Source organism: Athene cunicularia (assembly GCF_003259725.1).
Source record: "Athene cunicularia isolate RWA chromosome 17 unlocalized genomic scaffold, athCun1 chr17_part1, whole genome shotgun sequence".
Classification (NCBI taxonomy): Eukaryota; Metazoa; Chordata; class Aves; order Strigiformes; family Strigidae; genus Athene; species Athene cunicularia.
In genome coordinates, this window is record NW_020799122.1 from 5,816,503 (window position 1) to 5,836,234 (window position 19,732).

General features: G+C 40.3%; 1 protein-coding gene across 1 annotated transcript in view; it reads right to left on the minus strand.

The window, feature by feature from the left end:
• Positions 1 to 17,996, minus strand: part of GPR107 (G protein-coupled receptor 107) — a 31,567-nt gene extending 13,571 nt beyond the window's left edge. The window contains exons 1-13 of the mRNA XM_026860241.1: positions 17,875 to 17,996; positions 17,008 to 17,058; positions 16,663 to 16,751; positions 15,854 to 16,020; positions 14,072 to 14,106; positions 13,800 to 13,856; positions 12,420 to 12,530; positions 10,773 to 10,906; positions 9,780 to 9,855; positions 8,724 to 8,797; positions 8,028 to 8,145; positions 6,898 to 7,028; positions 5,039 to 5,082 (exon numbers count right to left, since the gene is read on the minus strand). Coding sequence (XP_026716042.1) covers positions 5,039 to 5,082; positions 6,898 to 7,028; positions 8,028 to 8,145; positions 8,724 to 8,797; positions 9,780 to 9,855; positions 10,773 to 10,906; positions 12,420 to 12,530; positions 13,800 to 13,856; positions 14,072 to 14,106; positions 15,854 to 16,020; positions 16,663 to 16,751; positions 17,008 to 17,058; positions 17,875 to 17,943 — 1,156 coding nt within the window. The 5' untranslated portion in view covers positions 17,944 to 17,996. The remainder of the gene's footprint in view (positions 1 to 5,038; positions 5,083 to 6,897; positions 7,029 to 8,027; positions 8,146 to 8,723; positions 8,798 to 9,779; positions 9,856 to 10,772; positions 10,907 to 12,419; positions 12,531 to 13,799; positions 13,857 to 14,071; positions 14,107 to 15,853; positions 16,021 to 16,662; positions 16,752 to 17,007; positions 17,059 to 17,874) is intronic.
• Positions 17,997 to 19,732: the final 1,736 nt, after the last annotated feature.

Here is a 19,732-nt window from a genome sequence, read left to right on the forward strand (position 1 = left end):
GTTTCCCCTCTCTATCACCATTTACTTCAACAGCTTGTGCCTGCAATAGCCTGATCTGCATCTATTAAAACACAGCATACCACAGTATCTTGATAATCAGTCTCTCTTTGATTGCTCCCTGTGCTCATTTCAAATACTAAGACAGACTATAAGACTAAAAAGCCAGACCATCCACTACAGCCTTGTGCACCATCAGACAATAGCTTTTTGATGAATAAATCTGACCTTTTTAGAATATGTATGCAATGAGAGGACTGCAACTAAGGGCACATGGAGCTCAAGTCCAGACAATATGGTATGCAAGGGCAAACTATAATGCATCTTGAGTGATCATGCTGAAGTATAGTTAAGAATATTTCTACAGTGCTTTGTGTGCTGTACTAACTCTGGTGCATTTGACATGCAATCTGTGCCATTACCAAATAGTAAATGGAAGTTTTCGTTCTCTCCCCGAATGAAGGCACACATGTAGATCTAGACCTCAAAAAGCAACTCCAGGAGTAACTCTGAGGAGAGCATCCCTACAATCTCTACAGCACTCTGCTTAAAAGCATTCCTATGTTAGAAAGAGGTCAAGCAAACAGATAAAATTCTGTCACTCAAGAGAAGGCAGCACAGACTAGTTAATCTTGAATATTCTCAAACATATTAGCCATTTGGCACAAAAGTTGCCCACCTGGGTCAGAACGAAGTTCAAAATACAAGATAAGCAATGTATATCCAACATTTAATTGCTACATCCGCCCTGGACAGCTATCCAGGGTGCCTGTAAGCGGTACACTAGCACATAATAGGCCTATTTCATCGCTCAACATTTCCCAGCTCACCAGTGTTATCCACTGAGGTCTCAACACTTAGATCACTAAGCTTTATCTCAAGGTTTGAGATGCCCATGTACTGCCTGGAACATGTTTACCCCTGCTCTACGCCCTCCTCCTTGCTGGAGGGTTGTGGAGGTGTTTCAGCATGGGTCTCCACAGAGCCATCGCCTCCAGCGTCTGTGGAGCTCAGCTAAGCAGAGGGTGTTCTGCACCACGCAAGAGCCTCTTTGTCATGGCATTTTGACGGTACAGAAGCAGGAAGACACTGAATACGGCAAATGGTTTTTCCTGACATGGGGGCAAGCATGAGAGCATTAATCATCATTTGCCCACTGCACAGCACACAAGGTATGTTGCCTGGGAGCTACACACCGCAACGTATTTCCCCTAATTCTGCTGCCAACTATGACATGCTGCATTGCTTCAGGAAAAAAAAGCTAACTGTTCGTGATCAGACTGCACCGAGTTTCACATCTCTTGTCACACACACAAAGGTACAAGCAGAACAAAAACTGTAGTGGTGTTTCCAGCCCTCCATTCCTCCCTCAAACAACAGATGATATGATACACAAGAGTGAGTTATGAGTCTTGAGAGGTCCAGTGACCAAGAACTGAGATTCAAACAAAAATAAGCAAGTTTACTACAACATACTCCCTCTCTGCCTTTTCTCATGATACCTGTCAACAAGGTAGTGGTAGTTGAGCAGCTGTCCAGCACAACTCTAGCTCTGTTTGCAAGGCTCATTTCCTTAAATCTGCAGATATTTGTTATGCAAATCTAGAAATGGACAGAGAGCACAGGCTCCCACCTGACAGAAGATACAGTGACAGACCAAAGAGCTGCAGCTATGCACTTGCTTCAGTCTGGAGGTGGCAATTTTAAAAGGGCAAGAGAAAAGCTTCTAAAAATGGGATGTCTACACCCACTGCTGTGCAAGGTAAAGAAGCCTGTGTAGGTCAGATATTTTGCTTTAGAGTTAAAGATCATCTTCAAGGGTAAAAAGAAAACAACCAGGAAGCTCAAACTCAGCTGTATCACTGTACCATGCCTACTCTTCACTAACAATCCACAGCATCTGTGCATATAAGGTCTCCCTGGATAATTATGGCTTTAGACTTATTCCTCTAGATTTCCCACTTTAGAAAATCTTTAAAAAAAAAAAAAAATCAAGTTTAAATGACCATTAGCTAGTAACTCCAAATCATTGCTTGTTAAAAAAGCCTTTTTAATAATTATACATTGCTAATACAAAGGCCTATGCAAGCACAGCTGTAAGAGACTACAAGACTGGTAGTCTGACCAGCCTTCTGCTTCTTTTCTAGTCTAGTCACACTGCAGTCATGGCTGCACTTGACCCAAGGGAGCGCTATCTAATAAACAGGTCATGAAGTAGCTGGAAAAGGACAAAACAGACAGACATTCGGGAAACACCACCAGGATAATGAGCTGTGAAGTCCTAGATTTGTTAGTTCCAAAACATACAAAGAAGCAAAAATTACCTTAGGTCTTTCTCACCAGTGAGAAGGTGACCAGAAAACTCAGCACCAAGAAAAACAGCTATTGAATTTATAACATATAATTCCCAAAGACACCTACAAATTAATGAAGTCTGTGTGAGAGAATAGGAAAAGCAGCCTTTGAGGTAATACTAGACAATAAATCCTAGCAAGCAATAGGCAGTCCAACCAGAACTGTCTGCACAAGACTCAGCTCTAACCACAAGCCAGGCAGTGCAGCAGTTAAACCACTTAGGAAAGGATCCTGTATTTTTCATCACTTCAGGAGAAAGCTATCTTCATCTGTGCAAAAAAATTGCTGGTGATTTTAGAGTTAACACTGAGCTTCTCATGAGAAAAATAAGACAAGACACTGTGCAGCACCTCTGCAGAACAGGACCTCCAAGGGAAGCCTACAGAGTAAAGAGCATGTGGTTCTAGTCAAAACTATGTAAGTCTAACATGAATGGTTTTACCTTACTAGTGCAACCATATCACTTTTAGTTTTCTCAACCAGGCACACTAGTAGCACAACATCATTAGGCAACATTCTGCTTCTGGCATCACATTACCATTCTCTGGCTCCCCATGGGCTCCTATCAACAGCCTCTAAATACTCCAATCCCATAGAATTTCACAAGTGAGTCCCAGCACTGTGGCCATCCTGGTCACAATCTGGTGCCTGTTTCCTCTGAAAATTTTTTTCCTTAGCTTTTTATTATTAGTGTAGCATAACACAGCTGCTATGTTCCTCTCAACACACAATTATTGAACTTGCAAGATCTGCACAACCAGATGGTAACATCAGTAGGTAAAGTGGTGTAGCAGCAGTAGGTGATCCACAAGCAACATTCAAGATAGAGTGCCATTACCTGTGGAGAATACCACAAAAACCAGGACTAAAGACAGTCCTTAGAATCTATTGTGTCTACTACTGACTAGCTATAGACACAACCATTTTTTCCAGATCACCATTTTCTTTTACCTCTGTTAAACACTAGAACTCATCCTTCAGAACTGCTTGGTTTTACTCAGATCCAGATTCCACCCATGACTATGATGACTGGACAGGTCCAGCCTTTATGCTGAACATCCTTGATGTTGGCCACCTCTTACTTCTCTCCCTCACTCAATGTTAAGCAAACTCCATAGCACCATCTTGTGATGAGAACCATTAAGTGCAAGGTAGGCACGGGGCGATCACCCGAGGCCACACAGATCTAGAGGTTTTGTGTCTCAGTTTCCTGCACTAGCTGCTGAGTGCTCAGTGTCAGAACACTCAGACTGTGCTGCCACCCAACAGTTCCACCTCAGTTACAGGAAAGCTGACCTATTTGCTGCCACACACGGTGGCTTCAGCTAAGAAAAAGGTCTTATATACATGAAGTCCTCAGTTCATAAGAGACTGCTTCAAGGAGTATCTAAATTTAAGCAGACTAACAGTAACAATACTCCAGAACATATGCTCACTGGGCAAGGTAAAACAAATTAATCAGTGAGTGTCATTAAACCCATGTGAACACACTGATAAGAAAGCTACCCTAATAACATTCATGTTATATTATCAACACTAACATCTTTCATAATGGTTTATATTAGAAATATTTTTCCCCCCTTTAGGTTTTATTTTTTTCCCCTCTGTGTGTCTATGGTTGTTTGGGTTTTTTTTAAACAGCTTGGAATCTCAAAAAAAAAAAAAAAAAGAGATGGGCTCATCTTAAGTATTGTTTCAGTTTAACAGATGGCAAAAAAAGACCTTATCTGTGGTCTGCAGAGCTGAGTTCAGAACCCAGCTTTTACACTTCATCTACTATACTAGTGGCAATCTGCACTGAAATGCAAGCGTCTCCATGGAAGCCAAGGAAATGGCTGGAAGACGTACCCAGACCTAAGAGGCCATCTGCAGAAGGGAGAGACAGGAGTTAAGGGATAAGACTGTTGGCAACATCCTTTCAGCCCAAAGGACCTTCTACAAATACAGTTTTCAAGAAGAGTAAGCCATCAATGACAGAACACTGAAATGGCTGCCTGCTTCCAAGGAAGCCAGCACTATGCTCCATGACTTGCATCTGCAGCCAACTGAGGAACTAAGCAGAAGTGAGTGGATAAGGCAGGAAAAGCACACACTACAGCAGATATATTTGGGCTGGCTTTCCATCCATCATCTCATTTTCTCTGCTACAATAGATGTAACTCAACTTCACACAAGCAGTCCTTTAAGCTGCTGTACAAACATGGGCAAGTCATGAACTGGGTTACACTGAATGCCAGTTTATGGACAGTTTCATAATGAGGTTTGTTTCCCTCTATTCTGGCAGGAACAGGTCTCTAAAAATCAAAATAAGGAAATGGGGGGGTCTATTTTGACTAATAGTCAGAAATTCTGAAATTTGTTTCCTAGTTCTGCTTCTGAACATTTGAGTCTGAAAAAACACAGCAAATCTGTCAAGACTTTTTCCTCTAGATGTTGTGTCTAGCTCAGAGCTGTGCAAGTTACCAGAGAATGAGTTCCACGAACTAGTTCTATTAGTCAAAGCAACACAAAAAAAGTAATTTTCCAAAAGTTATTCCCACAAACCCACTGAGGAAAAGCAGCAGTGTGACAATAACAGTGTAGATTTATAGTTGTAGTTTATGTACTTTAAATTAGCATCACATGTTTGAAATTCTGGCATTATCTTATGGCATATAACAAACCAGAAAAACTAGAGATTACTTGCCTTTCCCATCTGTTGCTGAAGCCTCCTGTAAATGTCTTATTGACCTGAATAAAAATAAGAATACATTAGCTGTAATTTTTGTACTCCTTTTTTACTGAAGCCCTCTAGAACTCTGACAAGTTTTCTGAGCTCTATGGCTGAGCTACGTTTGTAATTAACTGTGCTTGGCACTACGTGTATTTCACTTCACCCCCATCTCCCCAGCTCAGGCAGTTAGTTCAAGTATCTGTATCTCCTTGTGATTAAGAAAGCTGACTGCTAAAGCCTACTTCAGCCTACAGAAAGCTTTGTGGGAGTGAAGGAGCAGAGTGAGAAACTGGGGCATTTTCCAGAATAATGCTTTCTACTTGTACAATTAAACTGAGATACTACTGAGACTAGTGCCAAGCATTTGGCATCGTACTGCTCTTTTAAGCCCTTTTCATTTAAATAGTTGATTACAGCTTACATGTCTACATAGGCAACTTTTGTAACAGAAGCTACCCTGCAGGAATGTAAATCCAAGGGCCAAGTCTTAGTCGCCTTGCTCACATGAGTCATCCCACCAGCTGCAGTGACACTATCCAGATGAAAAAGGGGCAGGATTTTGTGTCCTGGGCTTCACTGCCAGTTTGTGTCGGTACCATGACAATGCAGGAAAATTGGTTGCTCGCTCTAAACAGTTACAGGGCAGTTCACGCAAAAGCATTTGTTCTTCAGATACAGTTCCTTTATAGAAAGCAAGTTTGATACCAGCATATCACTTCACAGGACATATGGATTCTGGCATTAGGTATTATGGGCTGTGACTGTCAAAGTCACCTTTAACGTAGGAAACCAGAGTTTCTCTTAAAATTAAAGCTAATATTCCTGCACTTTTATTTGCCACACCCAAATGGTCTCACCTCAGAGAGCTGCAGCATTTTAACAGGAGTAGGGGAAGGGACAAATGGGCATCGCAAATTTATTGGAAGACATTTCCCAGCCCTGGCAGACTGCCACTAAGACTGTGTAGGGTTTTGCACAGAGGATGACTGGGAAGGTAAGGACAGTTGAAACCCACTCTCACAGGCCAAGCTGAAGCTTACTCCCATCTACTGAGCAACATGACTTCACACACATACATATACATTACAAACCAGTTCTCAAGCTCAAGAGTTAGACGCTCTAGAGTGATGACATGTTTACCAGACAGACATTTATATTCAGTCTGCATTTCAGAATATACTGGAGAAAACCAAGAATATTCTGTGTTTACTAACCAAGGACCCATAAACTCCTCCTTTAAATCCATCTGTTTATTCAATTAAGATTAATTTAGAAGATAAATGTTCTAACTGGCAAGAAGCAACAATAGTGTTTAACTGAATTATCTGTGTTTTAGTTGAGTTTTATATAACCAACATTATTCCTTGCCAAGTAGAGTGAAAGGAAGGGCAGGGAAGTGTTCCCTGTGGGATTATTTCTTCTAAACAGTCAAATAAAAAACCCAGCTACTCTGGTTGAAGGCAGCTATTGTTTTAGAATTTAGCAGCCTCATTTCCAACCTAAGGCAGTAAAGCAAACCCCTGTTTTTCTATGTAAGAATCATCACTTCTGCAAAATTCCAAGTTTCAAAAGCATTTAGTCTGCAATGTGCTGGCCACACTTAAATTGCCACCCACCTTACCTTGTCCCCAGAAACAAGTATCTTCCACAACACAAGACTGAAGTGTTAAGACTGACAGTTTAAAAAAAGTAACAGAACATTTGACTCCAAGGGACTGACTTTTTTTGCTTTGGCAGTATCTTTAGCTCTAACCAGCAGTCAATACCCATTGGTTCACAAACTGCTCAAACTATCAGGGCTCAGAAACCACACAACACATACAGTGACTCACCATACCACTGGAAATAGGATGGCTCCACAACATAGCAAGTCCACCAGGAAGAGGATTTCTTTCCACAGTCCATATTCAGTTGTCCCCTCTTCTGTTGACTCTATGATGATGTATGCCACATTTGCCAGTACCTACAGGGCAAAATATGCTTAATGGTTTCAGAAGCTTTCCAAGGAGGTACTAATATGGGCTGCCAATTCAGCAAAAGCTGTCCCATAGTTGCAGAAAGAGCCCATTCAGTAACATCAACAATTCTTCTGCAGTTCTATGTCAAGAAAGTCACATGTTCAGCAGCATCTTCACAGGATTTACAGAAATAAAAGTGATTGGAACTTATTTCTGCTGGCATTCAGAAAATAGTCCTTTTTGTTATATGCTATGCTGAATCTACTGTATCAGTAGAGATAAAAATAGCAAAATCTCGTATAAAAATACAGAAACAGGACTCCACATACAGACAGATAGCAAATAGTTTAAATGCATTATTCTAAATTAAAACTAGTAATTCAGACTGGTCATTGACCATGTTTTGGACTCCATACCGGAGCTCTAGAAGAGCCTCAAACACTAATTATATACTTCTGGTTTTGAAGCTGGGTAAGGGATTCCATCTGGAAAGGCAGAAAAGCTCTTCTACCTACAACAAATAGAAGTGCGGCCCTCCCATTAACTTCAGTTCCTAGAGCAGGAGACACTGATCCCTTCAAACACACTCAGAAAATTTCCCTCAGACCCAATGAACCTACAAGTCTCTGTTTTCTCCTTATTTTTAAGCCCATGCAGCAAGCATTTCAGAAATTAAAACTTTCATTTGACTTCTCTGCTTAACAGTTTCTTGCTGTTTTGCAGCCCAAGCTTTGTCCCAGCATGAATATACCTACTCTACAGCTAGTTCTTCATTTGCTGACACTATTTGATTATCATTACTTCATACTCAGTATAGGGAGAAAAGCAGGGAAAATTACAGAAGTAACTTCTGGCCTAGGATATTCCAGCTCGATTGAAGTTGTAACCAATAGGCCTATACAAGCAGTAACTATATGGTATTTTTGTGCAGAATTCAGTCTTTTACACTCTCCACAAGCATCTCTCCCACAAGATAGTAAGTATTGACAGAACTCAGTCCTCACCTGAAGCGGGATGACAATCATGAAAATTTTTTTGTCTTTATCTGACAGGATGTGTTTAATGAAAGCCCAGCCTGTGCCAATAAGGGCAATAGTGATGAACAGAAGAGCACCCTTCAGTCTGAAAGAGAAACAGATACCACGGTGAGAGACTTTATCACACTTCCTCTTCTGCCCAGGTTCTCTCCTACAGTCAGCAAAGCCACAAACCCAAACAAATGCCTTGCTATTCATAATTTTGGCAAGTGCTTATCCTACAACAGTGAAGCAGATGTACTTGCTTACAACTGTGTATCACATAGCAATATTGCACTTCATTCACAATTGTCAATATATGCAGTCTTTTCCTGGGGGAGTCATCCATTCACCACAGTGAACAGGAGAAAACACTGGCAGCTGTACCCTCTTACCATTCACACCAAGAGCAAATTAGATACTTGAATATTAGTATGAACAAAGAAAAGCAAAGCATTTCTCCTTTTACTCCTCCACCCAGATAAGTACCAATTCTCTGCAGCTGCTCTCTATAAGTAGAGCTTTCCCCTTCACATAGGGCTGATTGTTGTCTTGTCATTCAGGCTGTAGTACCAAAGAATCAGCAATTTTCCAGTTTGCTCAGGAGGGAGGGAGGTGGGCAGCCCCACAGGGAATTCAGTTTCATTGTCTGAATCTATCACATCAATCTTCTGACATACTTACAGGTGAGTGATGTAATAAACAACAGCCCAGCCTTCAATCGGAAACCCCTGAGAAGAAATGTAGTGATAGTCGATCTGGAAGCAGAAAATACAGTACATATTACAAGCTGCTCATCAGCACCCCACCCATGTCTATAAAAGAGGTCTGCTTGACAGCCACTTCAAGATTCATTTTCCAATCAGTGGCTACAAACTCAGCTGTTACATCTTAGAGAACACTCCCTCCCAACATGTTCTAGTTTTGTTTAGCAACAATGAGGTCATTTCCATTTGCCGTATTTCCAAAGTGTTAGTGGATATATCTCATACAATCTACATCCTTCCCACACTTAACTATAGATAAACAACTGCATTTGTAACCTATTTATTCATTCCTTGTTCAAGTTCAGTTGCATTAGGTTACTAGATTCTTTCTAATTTCAGTGGAAACCAGATTCATTAGACCCCAAAAATGTTTGTAGCAGTTATCCTGTCATGAAGATGAAGGTGAAAAATCACAGCTGGCACAAGCATTGAAAGATTAAATGCTTCTCAGTAACTTTGTTTATGAAGTCTTTCCAGTACAAAGGCAAAGTCAATACAATTCAGCAGAGACTTTATGTATGGAAAGTGTTAAAGCTTATAATGTTAGGTCTGTTACAGTACACCATAATACTTCATCTAAAGTAGTGCCCTTGAATTTTACAAACATCCATCAAAGGTTCCATTTATTAACATTTATTGCAAGCTGTGTAGCCAAAGCAGCACCACAGCTCAAATTTTCAGGCCAGCCACAGATGGCCAAAACATTAGGATTCACAGATCTCATTCAACACTCATATATGCTTGCTGCTTCACCACTTCAGGCCATGATCTCAACTGTATTTAAAGTCAGAATTTGCTGATGAAAACTGAATCACTTCTACCAGACAGCTGCAGTTCAGTTCCAGTGCTTCAGTATGAAAGACTTCTCTCTCTCCCATTCTCCCCCCTCAAAGCAGATTTCTCTAACAGCATGCTCTGCATCCATGTTTCTACTTCCTAGCTAAACAACTTAAGGCAGAGACATTATTCGTACCGCATGGAAGACTAAGGACAGAGATTTTGTGAAAGGCAGGGCTGCCATTAGCCAGTGAATCTTAAAGACATCATTTCTGGGAAGAAAAAAAAAAAAAGAAGAAAGAGCATCAATTAAAAGCCAGCAGTAAAAATTTCAGTTCCCAAGGGTATTCCTATAAAACCTACAAATGTCAAACAGTAACTCCCAGGCTGAGCTGATTACCAGTGTAAAAGGATACCCTTTAATGCTGCAGTCCAGCTTTTTGCAACATCCCGAACAGCATTTCAACTACGTGTTCTACGACCCTGATTTTTAATACTTGGTTTAATTAAAACCAGTAATTCATAGGAACATCTTGCATACGTAGATCATAACTGTTGGAAAATTTGCTAAACCTAATTCAAACATTTATTACGCAACCCTCCACCTCCAAGTCACTATACCACATCACCAAGTGAACTCCAGACTACCAAATAATCTGATTACCAAGTGAACTTCAGACTAAGCCAAAGGTAAAGCCAAGATGGAACAATAGGTGCTGCTGGCTTCTGTTGCTATGCTTTAAATATTAAGCAGCACGTTTTTCAGTTAGAAATTCCTACCCACCTTCAACTATAATCAAAATGTTTATGGCTCTCCACTGCCATAAGCTGCCATTCCCCGCATAAAAAATAATTTGATCATGTTTTTCTTGTTATTTATTTCCAAATGGTGTTTACCTGTTGTCATCAGCTACAGGAACTTCCTGTTTATTTGTTGTCACGATACATTTTAATATGTACATACACAAAGACGACTAGATAACTTTAGAATAACAGTCTGCAAAAATTATACTGACGGAAACCGTTTTCAACTACTAACTGTACGTATTGGGCATACAATATTGAGTCAAATTTGGAGTTTTGAGTGATTAATCTGACAGTGAATTGATCATTAAGAGGAGGAATAAAAAAATAAAAGTCAAACAAGTTAGGCCTATACTTGTCACTGACACCAAGCTGATCCGCTTACCTGCGTTTACGAAGTATGTGGATCCATACAGTCCCAGACAGAAAGAAAAACATAGCCATGGAAATGTAAAGTTTTGGCAGTGGGATCTCACCCGCTGATAGGTAGCTTTCAGGATTCTTTTCCGTAATTTCTATCTGAATATTAAAGGTATGTTATGTGTACAGTTGAAAAAACACTTAGAGCACTGAGTTAACAATTACAGTTCACAATCAAATTTGTGCATATAAAAGCAACTTTTCTGAAGTGGTGACTGTTATGAGACTCTTAAAATAAAAGCAACTCTTCATCCTCAAGAATCTCAAAACATTTTGCAAAATTACACCCACAATTTCCTTAAAATGCAGGGAAAGACAGAGATTCCTTCCAATGCTTCAATTATGCAACGTAATTCAGAAAGGCAAAGTAATTCTCCCAAATAATAGTTGTTCTCTATACCAAACTTCATAGAGTTTGCCCACCCTTGATTCAGAAACAGTATCTACAACCTTGCATAAACAAGCAGGTATTTTAGCACAGTCCTGATTTTAGGTGTGGGGAGAGTCATACACAGCTGAAAAACTCACTCTTAGGTTTACTACGGTGGATTTCTTCACCTGCCAAGACAAAGGTAACACTCTGCTGCAAGCCTATTACCCTGTGACTGAGAAAACAGAAGCTTAAATATCCTATTTATGTCCCTAAATGACTTGGTTATATGTGCTAGGACTCCATTAAAAGAATATATCACAACTAGCTTGCAGTACTGAAACTGTTCTGCATCTCTAAATACAACCAAGCAGCTTAGTTATGCTGGTTTTCTTTTCTTTCCAACTTCTTCAGTGGGTCAAAGCAACAAACAGCAATTCAACAACTTGGTCTTCTAAACATCCAACTTCAGAAGCTGTTTCAAAATAGTCTAGTCTGAGTTAGGGTTGCTAAGTTTTGTCACCTACATGCTCCTGTGCTTCTCCCTTGCTGTAGCATCAGCACAAGGATGTAAAAAGCAGTTCAGGTGTCTGATCTGGCTGAGCATTACCACAGTCAGTAAAAGGATTCATTACAGAACAGCTTTATTACATACATCAGCATGGATGCCAGCATGAGCAAAAGAAGGAAAAAAGGGAAAGCCGTGATAACACACTCTGACTTAAAAGAGCATAGGACTGAACCCTTGGATGTTAAAGGAGATAAGACATTTACTACAACATATTGCCGTTAAGACAGGCATCTAATACTGTAAGAACACATCTTTAATTAGGCCAGAAAAAGCAAAAACACTGAATTCACAAATACCAACAATTTAGATCGCAGCAACAGCCTTAATATCTGTGAGTTAAGAAAAAAAAGGGTGATTTTTGAGCACAGCAAGACACGAACAACTGTTTTAGCTCCCATCTCATTACAGCATCTAGTCACAACTGTGTAGAGTGAACCCAGCCCACATGCACTCTTCAGATTTCCAGACATTTCTCCAAAACTAGTATTTCAGTTGTTCTTACTGTAGTTGTTTCCTTCAGGAATGGCACTATAAAGATTAAATGCACAACTGAATCACTTCCCACCCCATCTATACACTCTGTATGGTGTGTGCCTGGTAGACAAGCAACAATTGGAAGCATGTTTGTTTCAGTCTAAAAGAGTTAATTATGATTTAGAAACTATACTCACATCGAGACTAAATAGCCGCTGATCATTAGTTGGCCTGTCACTGCCAATGCATTTATGGAAGTAAAGGCTGTAGAGACCTTCTTGGTTATCAGAGCTGATGTTAAAAAAAAACTGAAAACAAGGAATAAGATAGTCAGTACTCTTCTCATTAACAGGGTTGCCAGGGTAAGAAGCCATCTCTGCTGAAGCAGGAAAAACATCAGTCCTCTAGGTCAGCTGGTTCCTACAAGTGTACTGTTCTGAGGATACCAGCATATCTGCAACTTTCAACAGAACTCCAGATGCAAAATCACTTCACCTGTCTATGATTATGCACCCTGGTAATCAAAGACCTTTAGGTATCAGGGTTCAACTTACTTCATGGCAGAGAAACATAACAAGAGGTGTCCTCTATTTCACATGGTGAAGCATAAAATTTGGATCATGCTTGCTCTAAAGCATAAGCAGCTAGTCTGTTTCTCCCCCAACTACACAAATTGCAACAGCTATGGAAATAAGATTTCACAGAATCATTGAGGTTGGAAAAGCCCCTGAATCTCCTCCAGTCCAACCATGAACCTCACACTGACTGTTCCCAACCCCACCAGATCCCTCAGCACTGGCTCAGCCTGACTCTTCAACCCCTTCAGGGATCCCAGGGACTACCCCCTGCCCTGGGCAGCCCATTCCAACGCCCAACAGCCCCTTCTGCACAGAAATCCTTCCTCAGAGCCAGCCTGACCCTGCCCTGGGCAGCTTGAGGCCATTCCCTCTGGGCCTGGCACTGGGTCCTTGGCTCCAGAGACTCATCCCCCCGTCTCTGCATCCTCCTGTCAGGGAGTTGCAGAGGGCCAGGAGGTCTCCCCTCAGCCTCCTCTTCTCCAGACTAAACCCCCCCAGTTCCCTCAGCCGCTCCCCAGCAGACCTGTGCTCCAGACCCTGCACCAGCTCTGCTGCCCTTCTCTGGACATGCTCGAGTCATTCAATGGCCTTGATTTGTGTTATAACAAAATTTAAAATGCTTTTGTTTTATAGTAAATGACAACCTCAAGTGAACCAGGGTGCTGAAACAAAGCATTCATTTGGTTTCATACAGAACACCTCCCTCTTAGGTGAGTTAGTCAGGTCACAGCTATTTGCTGTTAGAAGTCTGTATGCACTAGTTGCACCATTGTAAGCTTTAACGTGCTGAGGCTCACAGATACTCAGAACAGCATCATACCAAAGAGAGTTTAAAACAGCTGCCACACCTTATGAAGAAAGATTTCCAGCACTTATTCTTAACAAGAGTCCACTCAAAAAACTTACTGAGCTATCAGAGAGGCATCTATATCAGACTTGTACTTTTCAGAGTACTACAGTGAAGGAACTGTCTGCACACATTAAGACTAGACACCCTACCTGAAATGAGAAAGTTCCTCTGTCATTGCGAACAGGATGTTCTTGTTCTACTATGCTCTGGGAAAAGGAAAAGAGACTTTTAGATTATTTTTTTTAAAAAGCAGATAACTACCACATTTGGCTACATCATCCAGACAATCAAAACTGCATTCTATACATTTACAGTGGAAGCTGAGAGCAACAGAAAATAATACTCTCCAGTTTCTGGCTATGCTTATACTGGAATATTCCCCTGGGTTCTTTCTAAAACAGAACAGCAGATAGTTTCTTACCTGGGAGGTTGTTGTACTTCGTTTGGACTCGTTACCTAGAGATAAAAGTATTGATAGTACATTTAGAGTGTTTGCATTTAGACATCCTCACAGACTAACACCTTTTGAACACTGCCAATACCTTACTCAAATCTTCCGCACTCATCTGTGTGGCAGTTGCCTAGATAATCATTAACAGAGATTATCTCCAGTCCCTCCTTCCTATTCCTGAGGAATGAATCCTCAAATGCTACTACAGGCTTCTCTACTATTATATGTTCTCCAAAAGCCTACCCAAGAAGTCTTTCCAACCCCTCCAATTACAGTGATGCAGGAGGCAGATGACCTATACCAGATGCAGGCTACAGCCTTGTTTCATACAGTATACAGCTATGACTTTCAATGTTATGATTGAGTACTGTTAATCTCTCTGACTAATTTTAATCTGGACATTAATATATGGCCTAACATATGGAAGTCCTAATTAGCTCTTGGGAAGGAAAAAGTTCTCAGCTCTCTACTAAGCAAGACCTCAGTAAAAACGCAAACAAAAAAACAAACAAAAACTCAAAGCATAGGTGATCTGCCAAGTGACTATCTGTTCTGAACTTGAGAAACATAAATTGGCAGGAGACTTCAATAGAGCAGTATGTCAAATTCACCGTTTCATTTCACTCCTACAAGAAGCTTTTTAAACATAAGGTCATCCTATTCTACCAGGAAGTAAAAGTTCAACACTTAAACTTTGCTTTTGGCTTCCGCATGTCAGTGCACTGTCAATGTGCATGCCATGCTTTTTAACATGAGAAAAAGCAAAACTAGAGCTGTCAGATCAATTATCTTCTGCGCCATCCAGCTTTAGTTCTTGATTTGTTAGAACAGCTGTGCAAAGTTTTCAACAATATCAAAGCTTGTGAACATGACATGCCAAGACAGACTCAGACTACTTCAGATCAGACTGCTGAGTAGCCTGATCTAAAGTCTTCCAGGAAGGGATAACAAACTGTCTAGAGCTAATCCCATGAGAGCTGAGATTATAAAATGGTTTTGTCTGCTGGCCTGGAAGTCAGATAAAGATTTGTGCCTCCAAGAAAGGTTACTGGTATAGTCAGTTTTCCATCCCATAGCTTCTAAGTGACAGACTAGATTTCAACTCTTTAGATATACACTCATACAAACATTGGCTGGAAAGGACCGGTGGAAGTATTTATCCAGCTTCTGACTCAAAGCTTGCCTAGTGTCAATACTGTATCACATTGGCCCTCGTTAGTCAAATGTTCGTTTAGTTCAGTGTTTCAAACCTCAGAGGATGGAGGTTCTACAGCTTCCACAAATAATCTTCTACAATGCTGGAACACCTACACAGGAAAGCCTTATTTTCCCTCCCAACATCCAATCTGAGACACCCAAGATTTAGTAAGAGGGAGCAGCCACAGGTTGCATTGTGTGCCACTACTACGAATATCTTGGCATCATTGTCCTTCTAACCTTTCTTCAACCAGTTGCTAGTGGCTACCAAATTCTCCCTTAGCCTTCTTTCTGCCAGACAACACAATCAAGTACCTCAACCCCTCCTTCACAGGTATTGCTGGTCTCCAACAGTCCTGCTGGGTCTGACAGAGCTGGTTAACACAAATCACTGAGCAGGACAGACTCCAGCCCAGCAGGTAGCTTTATGCACAGGTTTGTTTACACAAGACTGTGTCAAGTTCTAGACGAAGCGGACCCCAGAATGTGACAACACACTGCTGAATGCATATCAACACAGAACTAGCAGCAAGAGGTTGTATAGGTCAGGCTTACCTTTGCTGTCTGTATCTTCGTTGGTCTTCATAGGATTTTTATTAGAATCACTGTTCTGTTGGGAAGTTTTTAGCGGCTTTGTACTTAAGGCAGTAACATTTTCCTCAGACATGAATGAAATTTTAGGTAACAAAGAAGAAGCTTCTGCAGAGAACCGTACTTTCACACTAAATAAACAAAGAGTTTTTATACAAAATGAAAGCAAATCAACATTCAGAGTCTGTCATAGCCTACATATATGTAGTAAAGGAAAATCAACTTGTCTTGACTTGTTTTGCGTTTTTTTTACCACAGCAAACAGGCAAGCCTGGCACTGAACTGATCACTATGGGAGAAGTCACACTACATTTACATCAAAACCAAGAGCAACCACAGAAAAATATGTTTATTCAGTTTTGGTAACCGGAGTCATCAGAAAGTACGTTTCCACTAAAACAGTTACAGTTGCTCTTGCAAAAAAAAGCAATGCATCCTTGAAGGTACTTCCATGAAATAGGTAAGTCAAGACAAACAATAAAAGGCTGAAATAGTGACTCAAGACTTCAAGTTCATGCCTTCAGCACAATTAAGGTATGATTCTTCCCCATGTCCCCTTATCCCTCCAAGATACAGCAATAATTCCTGGACCATTTCACATGACAGATTTTTTTTTTCCTCTCACTCTCCCCTCCCCTCAACTTTCATGTAACCCATTAAAAAATGAGCTACACGCACAGCAGCTTTCCAAGCCCTTAAGTAATTTTCACAAGTGTTATATTAGCTTCAACTAGAGAAATAACTTCAAAATGCAGCGTACACTATTTACTCACACTTCAGTTTTGAAGTCCAGAAGTAAGATTACAACAGAGACATCTTGTTCTGGTTTCTTTTTTAAGATACAGTAATCCATTTCTTCATCCTGGTAATATAAGCAAAAAATCTTTGAAGTGCCCTCCTGTTTACAAGAAACGGGATATGTTCCCCACCAGGGAGAGGTTATGATTCTTAGTACAGCAAGTTGTAAAACTGAATTGCCCATGACAACCTTGTCCATGTCTAAACCGCCCCCCACCCCCCCCCTTTTTATTTTTTTATTATTATTTCTTCTGACTATTCCTGGGGGAAGGTAGGACTGAGATGTCCCCAGCTTAGAAAAGTAAGTTCGCATCTCTTACCAGGTAAGTGGAGAAACCATCATTCCTTGTTCGATCCAAACTGAACCCCACCTATGAGACAATTTAGAAGAATCTGTCAAATTAAAACCGCTCAGGTTCCCCCAAGTATCAGAAGCCAAACCACCACTGAAAGAGTCAAAGATAATGCTCTCTAAATAAATTAACCTATGTTTAAGGCAGAATCCAGGTATTTTTCTCATTATCTAATTAGACAGAAAAATTATTAAATGTAATAAACCTGCTGCTTCACCCATATCCACCAAGAATAAAAGATATACTGATTCAGACCCAAACTAATCAGAGTACCTTCTGTCCCCAAGCCATTTAACTTATTTCAGTATTTTTCCTTATAGTCTTGCTTGAGGAAGACATTTAATAATTTTAGTCACAGAGGTCGAACCGTGCAGAAGAGCAAGAACACAGGTCAGCTTTCTACCCTAGTATTTCAGTCTATTAAAATCACCAATATAATGTGAAATACAACATTTAATGTTAGAGTCCTCTAAAAATAAGATAGTCACTGCTCTGGAAACCCACTGATATAATGATTACAAAATGCTTTGCAAAATAACAGGACAACTGTGAAAAATCTCACATCAGATAACTGCTTAGGAAACCTCTGTTGAATAGAGGTTATAGATGTGTGCATCGAGTTCAGTAGATGATCCAATAAGTTAAAGTTTATCCTTAAAGCAGAATGAATAGAGGTCAAGGCTAAATCTCACAACATACATATCCTCATAAAAGGCTCAGAGTGGGGAGCAAAGCTAAGAGCACCACCAGGTAGGATCTGACACCTCACACAAGGCATTCAGTGCAATGGCAATTTCACAGTAAGCTTAATACAGTCACTGGACTCTAACTTACTGATAAGCTACTCTTGTCATCAGAGCCCACTGGTGGCTTTAATGAAAGGTTGCTGACATTGACTTTCATGAAACCATCCTTGAAGAAGCCAAAGGTATTCAGGTGCACTTTCTGCCTCACATCATCCTGCAAGAAAGGAAAGTAAGTTTACAAATCACATACACATTCATCTACAGCAGCAAAGAGGAAGCAGGGTGACAGAGATAGACACTTACTTAAGTATTCATGCACAACATCTATCTGATCATACCAAATGCAAACTTCTTTAGGATACCCTCAGATATAACCAATTTCACTGGAATCAACCAACTCTTACAATAACCTGAACAGTAAGAACTTTAAATAAATATGTCTTTGCTAATTACACAGCTATACAACTGAAAAATATGCAAGTAAAAAGTCTGGAAGAAATTAGATATCTGGCATCACTGATAAAATATTGCTACAAAAAAGATACTGTACACAAATCAAGACAACTATTGTTTGAACACTAGCTACTGCCACTGCAACAGACTTAAGAGGAATTAGTTGACTATAGTGATCTTACTTAACCAAAAGCTGGGTTTTGGCCAAGTGTTTATTAAGTATCACAGTGTACTGTCATCCCATCAGATCTTTCATGTTAGGCAGAGTCACTGTTTGAACAAACACCTAAGACACTGGAAAACTATGTGTATGGTGTAGATAAGAAGATTTCTTGTGTAGTCCCATTCCTACAAGTGATTTTTAGCAAAAAAAACATCTACATCTTATAAGTAGGATAACCACAGAAAACTGGGTATATGAGTTCAAACAGAATCACCTGGCTTAGTTGCTCTAACAGGAAAGCTCCAGTCCCCCCCTCTGCTCCTAGTCTTAGCTGCAGACCAGTTTACTTCCTCTCAGTCCAGCAAGAAAACTGTAGAAATTGTTCCTTTTCCATGCCTTGCTCAGCTGATAAATCTTCCAGTACAGTGGGCATATTTTTTTTTTTTTAATAAGGAGGTCATGAAGGACCTTACATGAAAAGCAGTAAACATCACATACAGTTGCCCCATCAGATGAGGAAAGGTCCTATCCCTGTTACTTTGCATTCAGAAATCAATAAATAGATATGCAGTTGGACCCCCAATCCTACAGGATCAGCAATTCAACAAAAATTAAGAAGAAAGCGTAAAAGTGCTTTAAATCACATTTTAAAAGTTGTCACTAAAAAGACGACAATTGTTTCTTTTTTCCTGTTTCTTCTAGGAAAAGATAATCAGATTGCAGAATACTCTAAGCAGAGAAGTCACCTGCTAAAGTGAAACAAACTGTTCTGGACAAGGTACTGGAAGACTGAGCTAAGAATTATAGAAGCACAATATAGTCTCTCTTTCTTTACCCCCAGTATTAATGTTGATATCTCTGTAACATTCCCAACACATAAATATCACTCCCTGTAATAGCAGGACACTAATCTTGACACAGCTAGCTTGTAATCTAGCTGTAACAAGATTGCTCTAATAGAATCAAGTTAACCTGGCAAATAACCAGATGGTTCCCTTAATGCTCAGAAGAGGAAAAAAAAGTTAGTGACACATGCCTCACAGCAGCTGCTTTGTTCAACAGAGCATTATAGCTGTGCTGTCTTTGGGTTCTAGGTCACTTAACATGCCTGAACAAGAGCCCATGTGGTTCATTTAACACTGCTTTCAATATAATTTCCCAGTCAGACTGGAAGATGAATACCAGCTCTTCAGATAGCACATCATGCGTATTTAACCACATCTGGACACGTAAGCATTTGGGTGATTGGGTAGCAGGGAATATGAAGGGAGATACAGTGTCATCCAGCCACAAGGTGTTTTATACCTTGTAAACATGACCAGAGATAGCT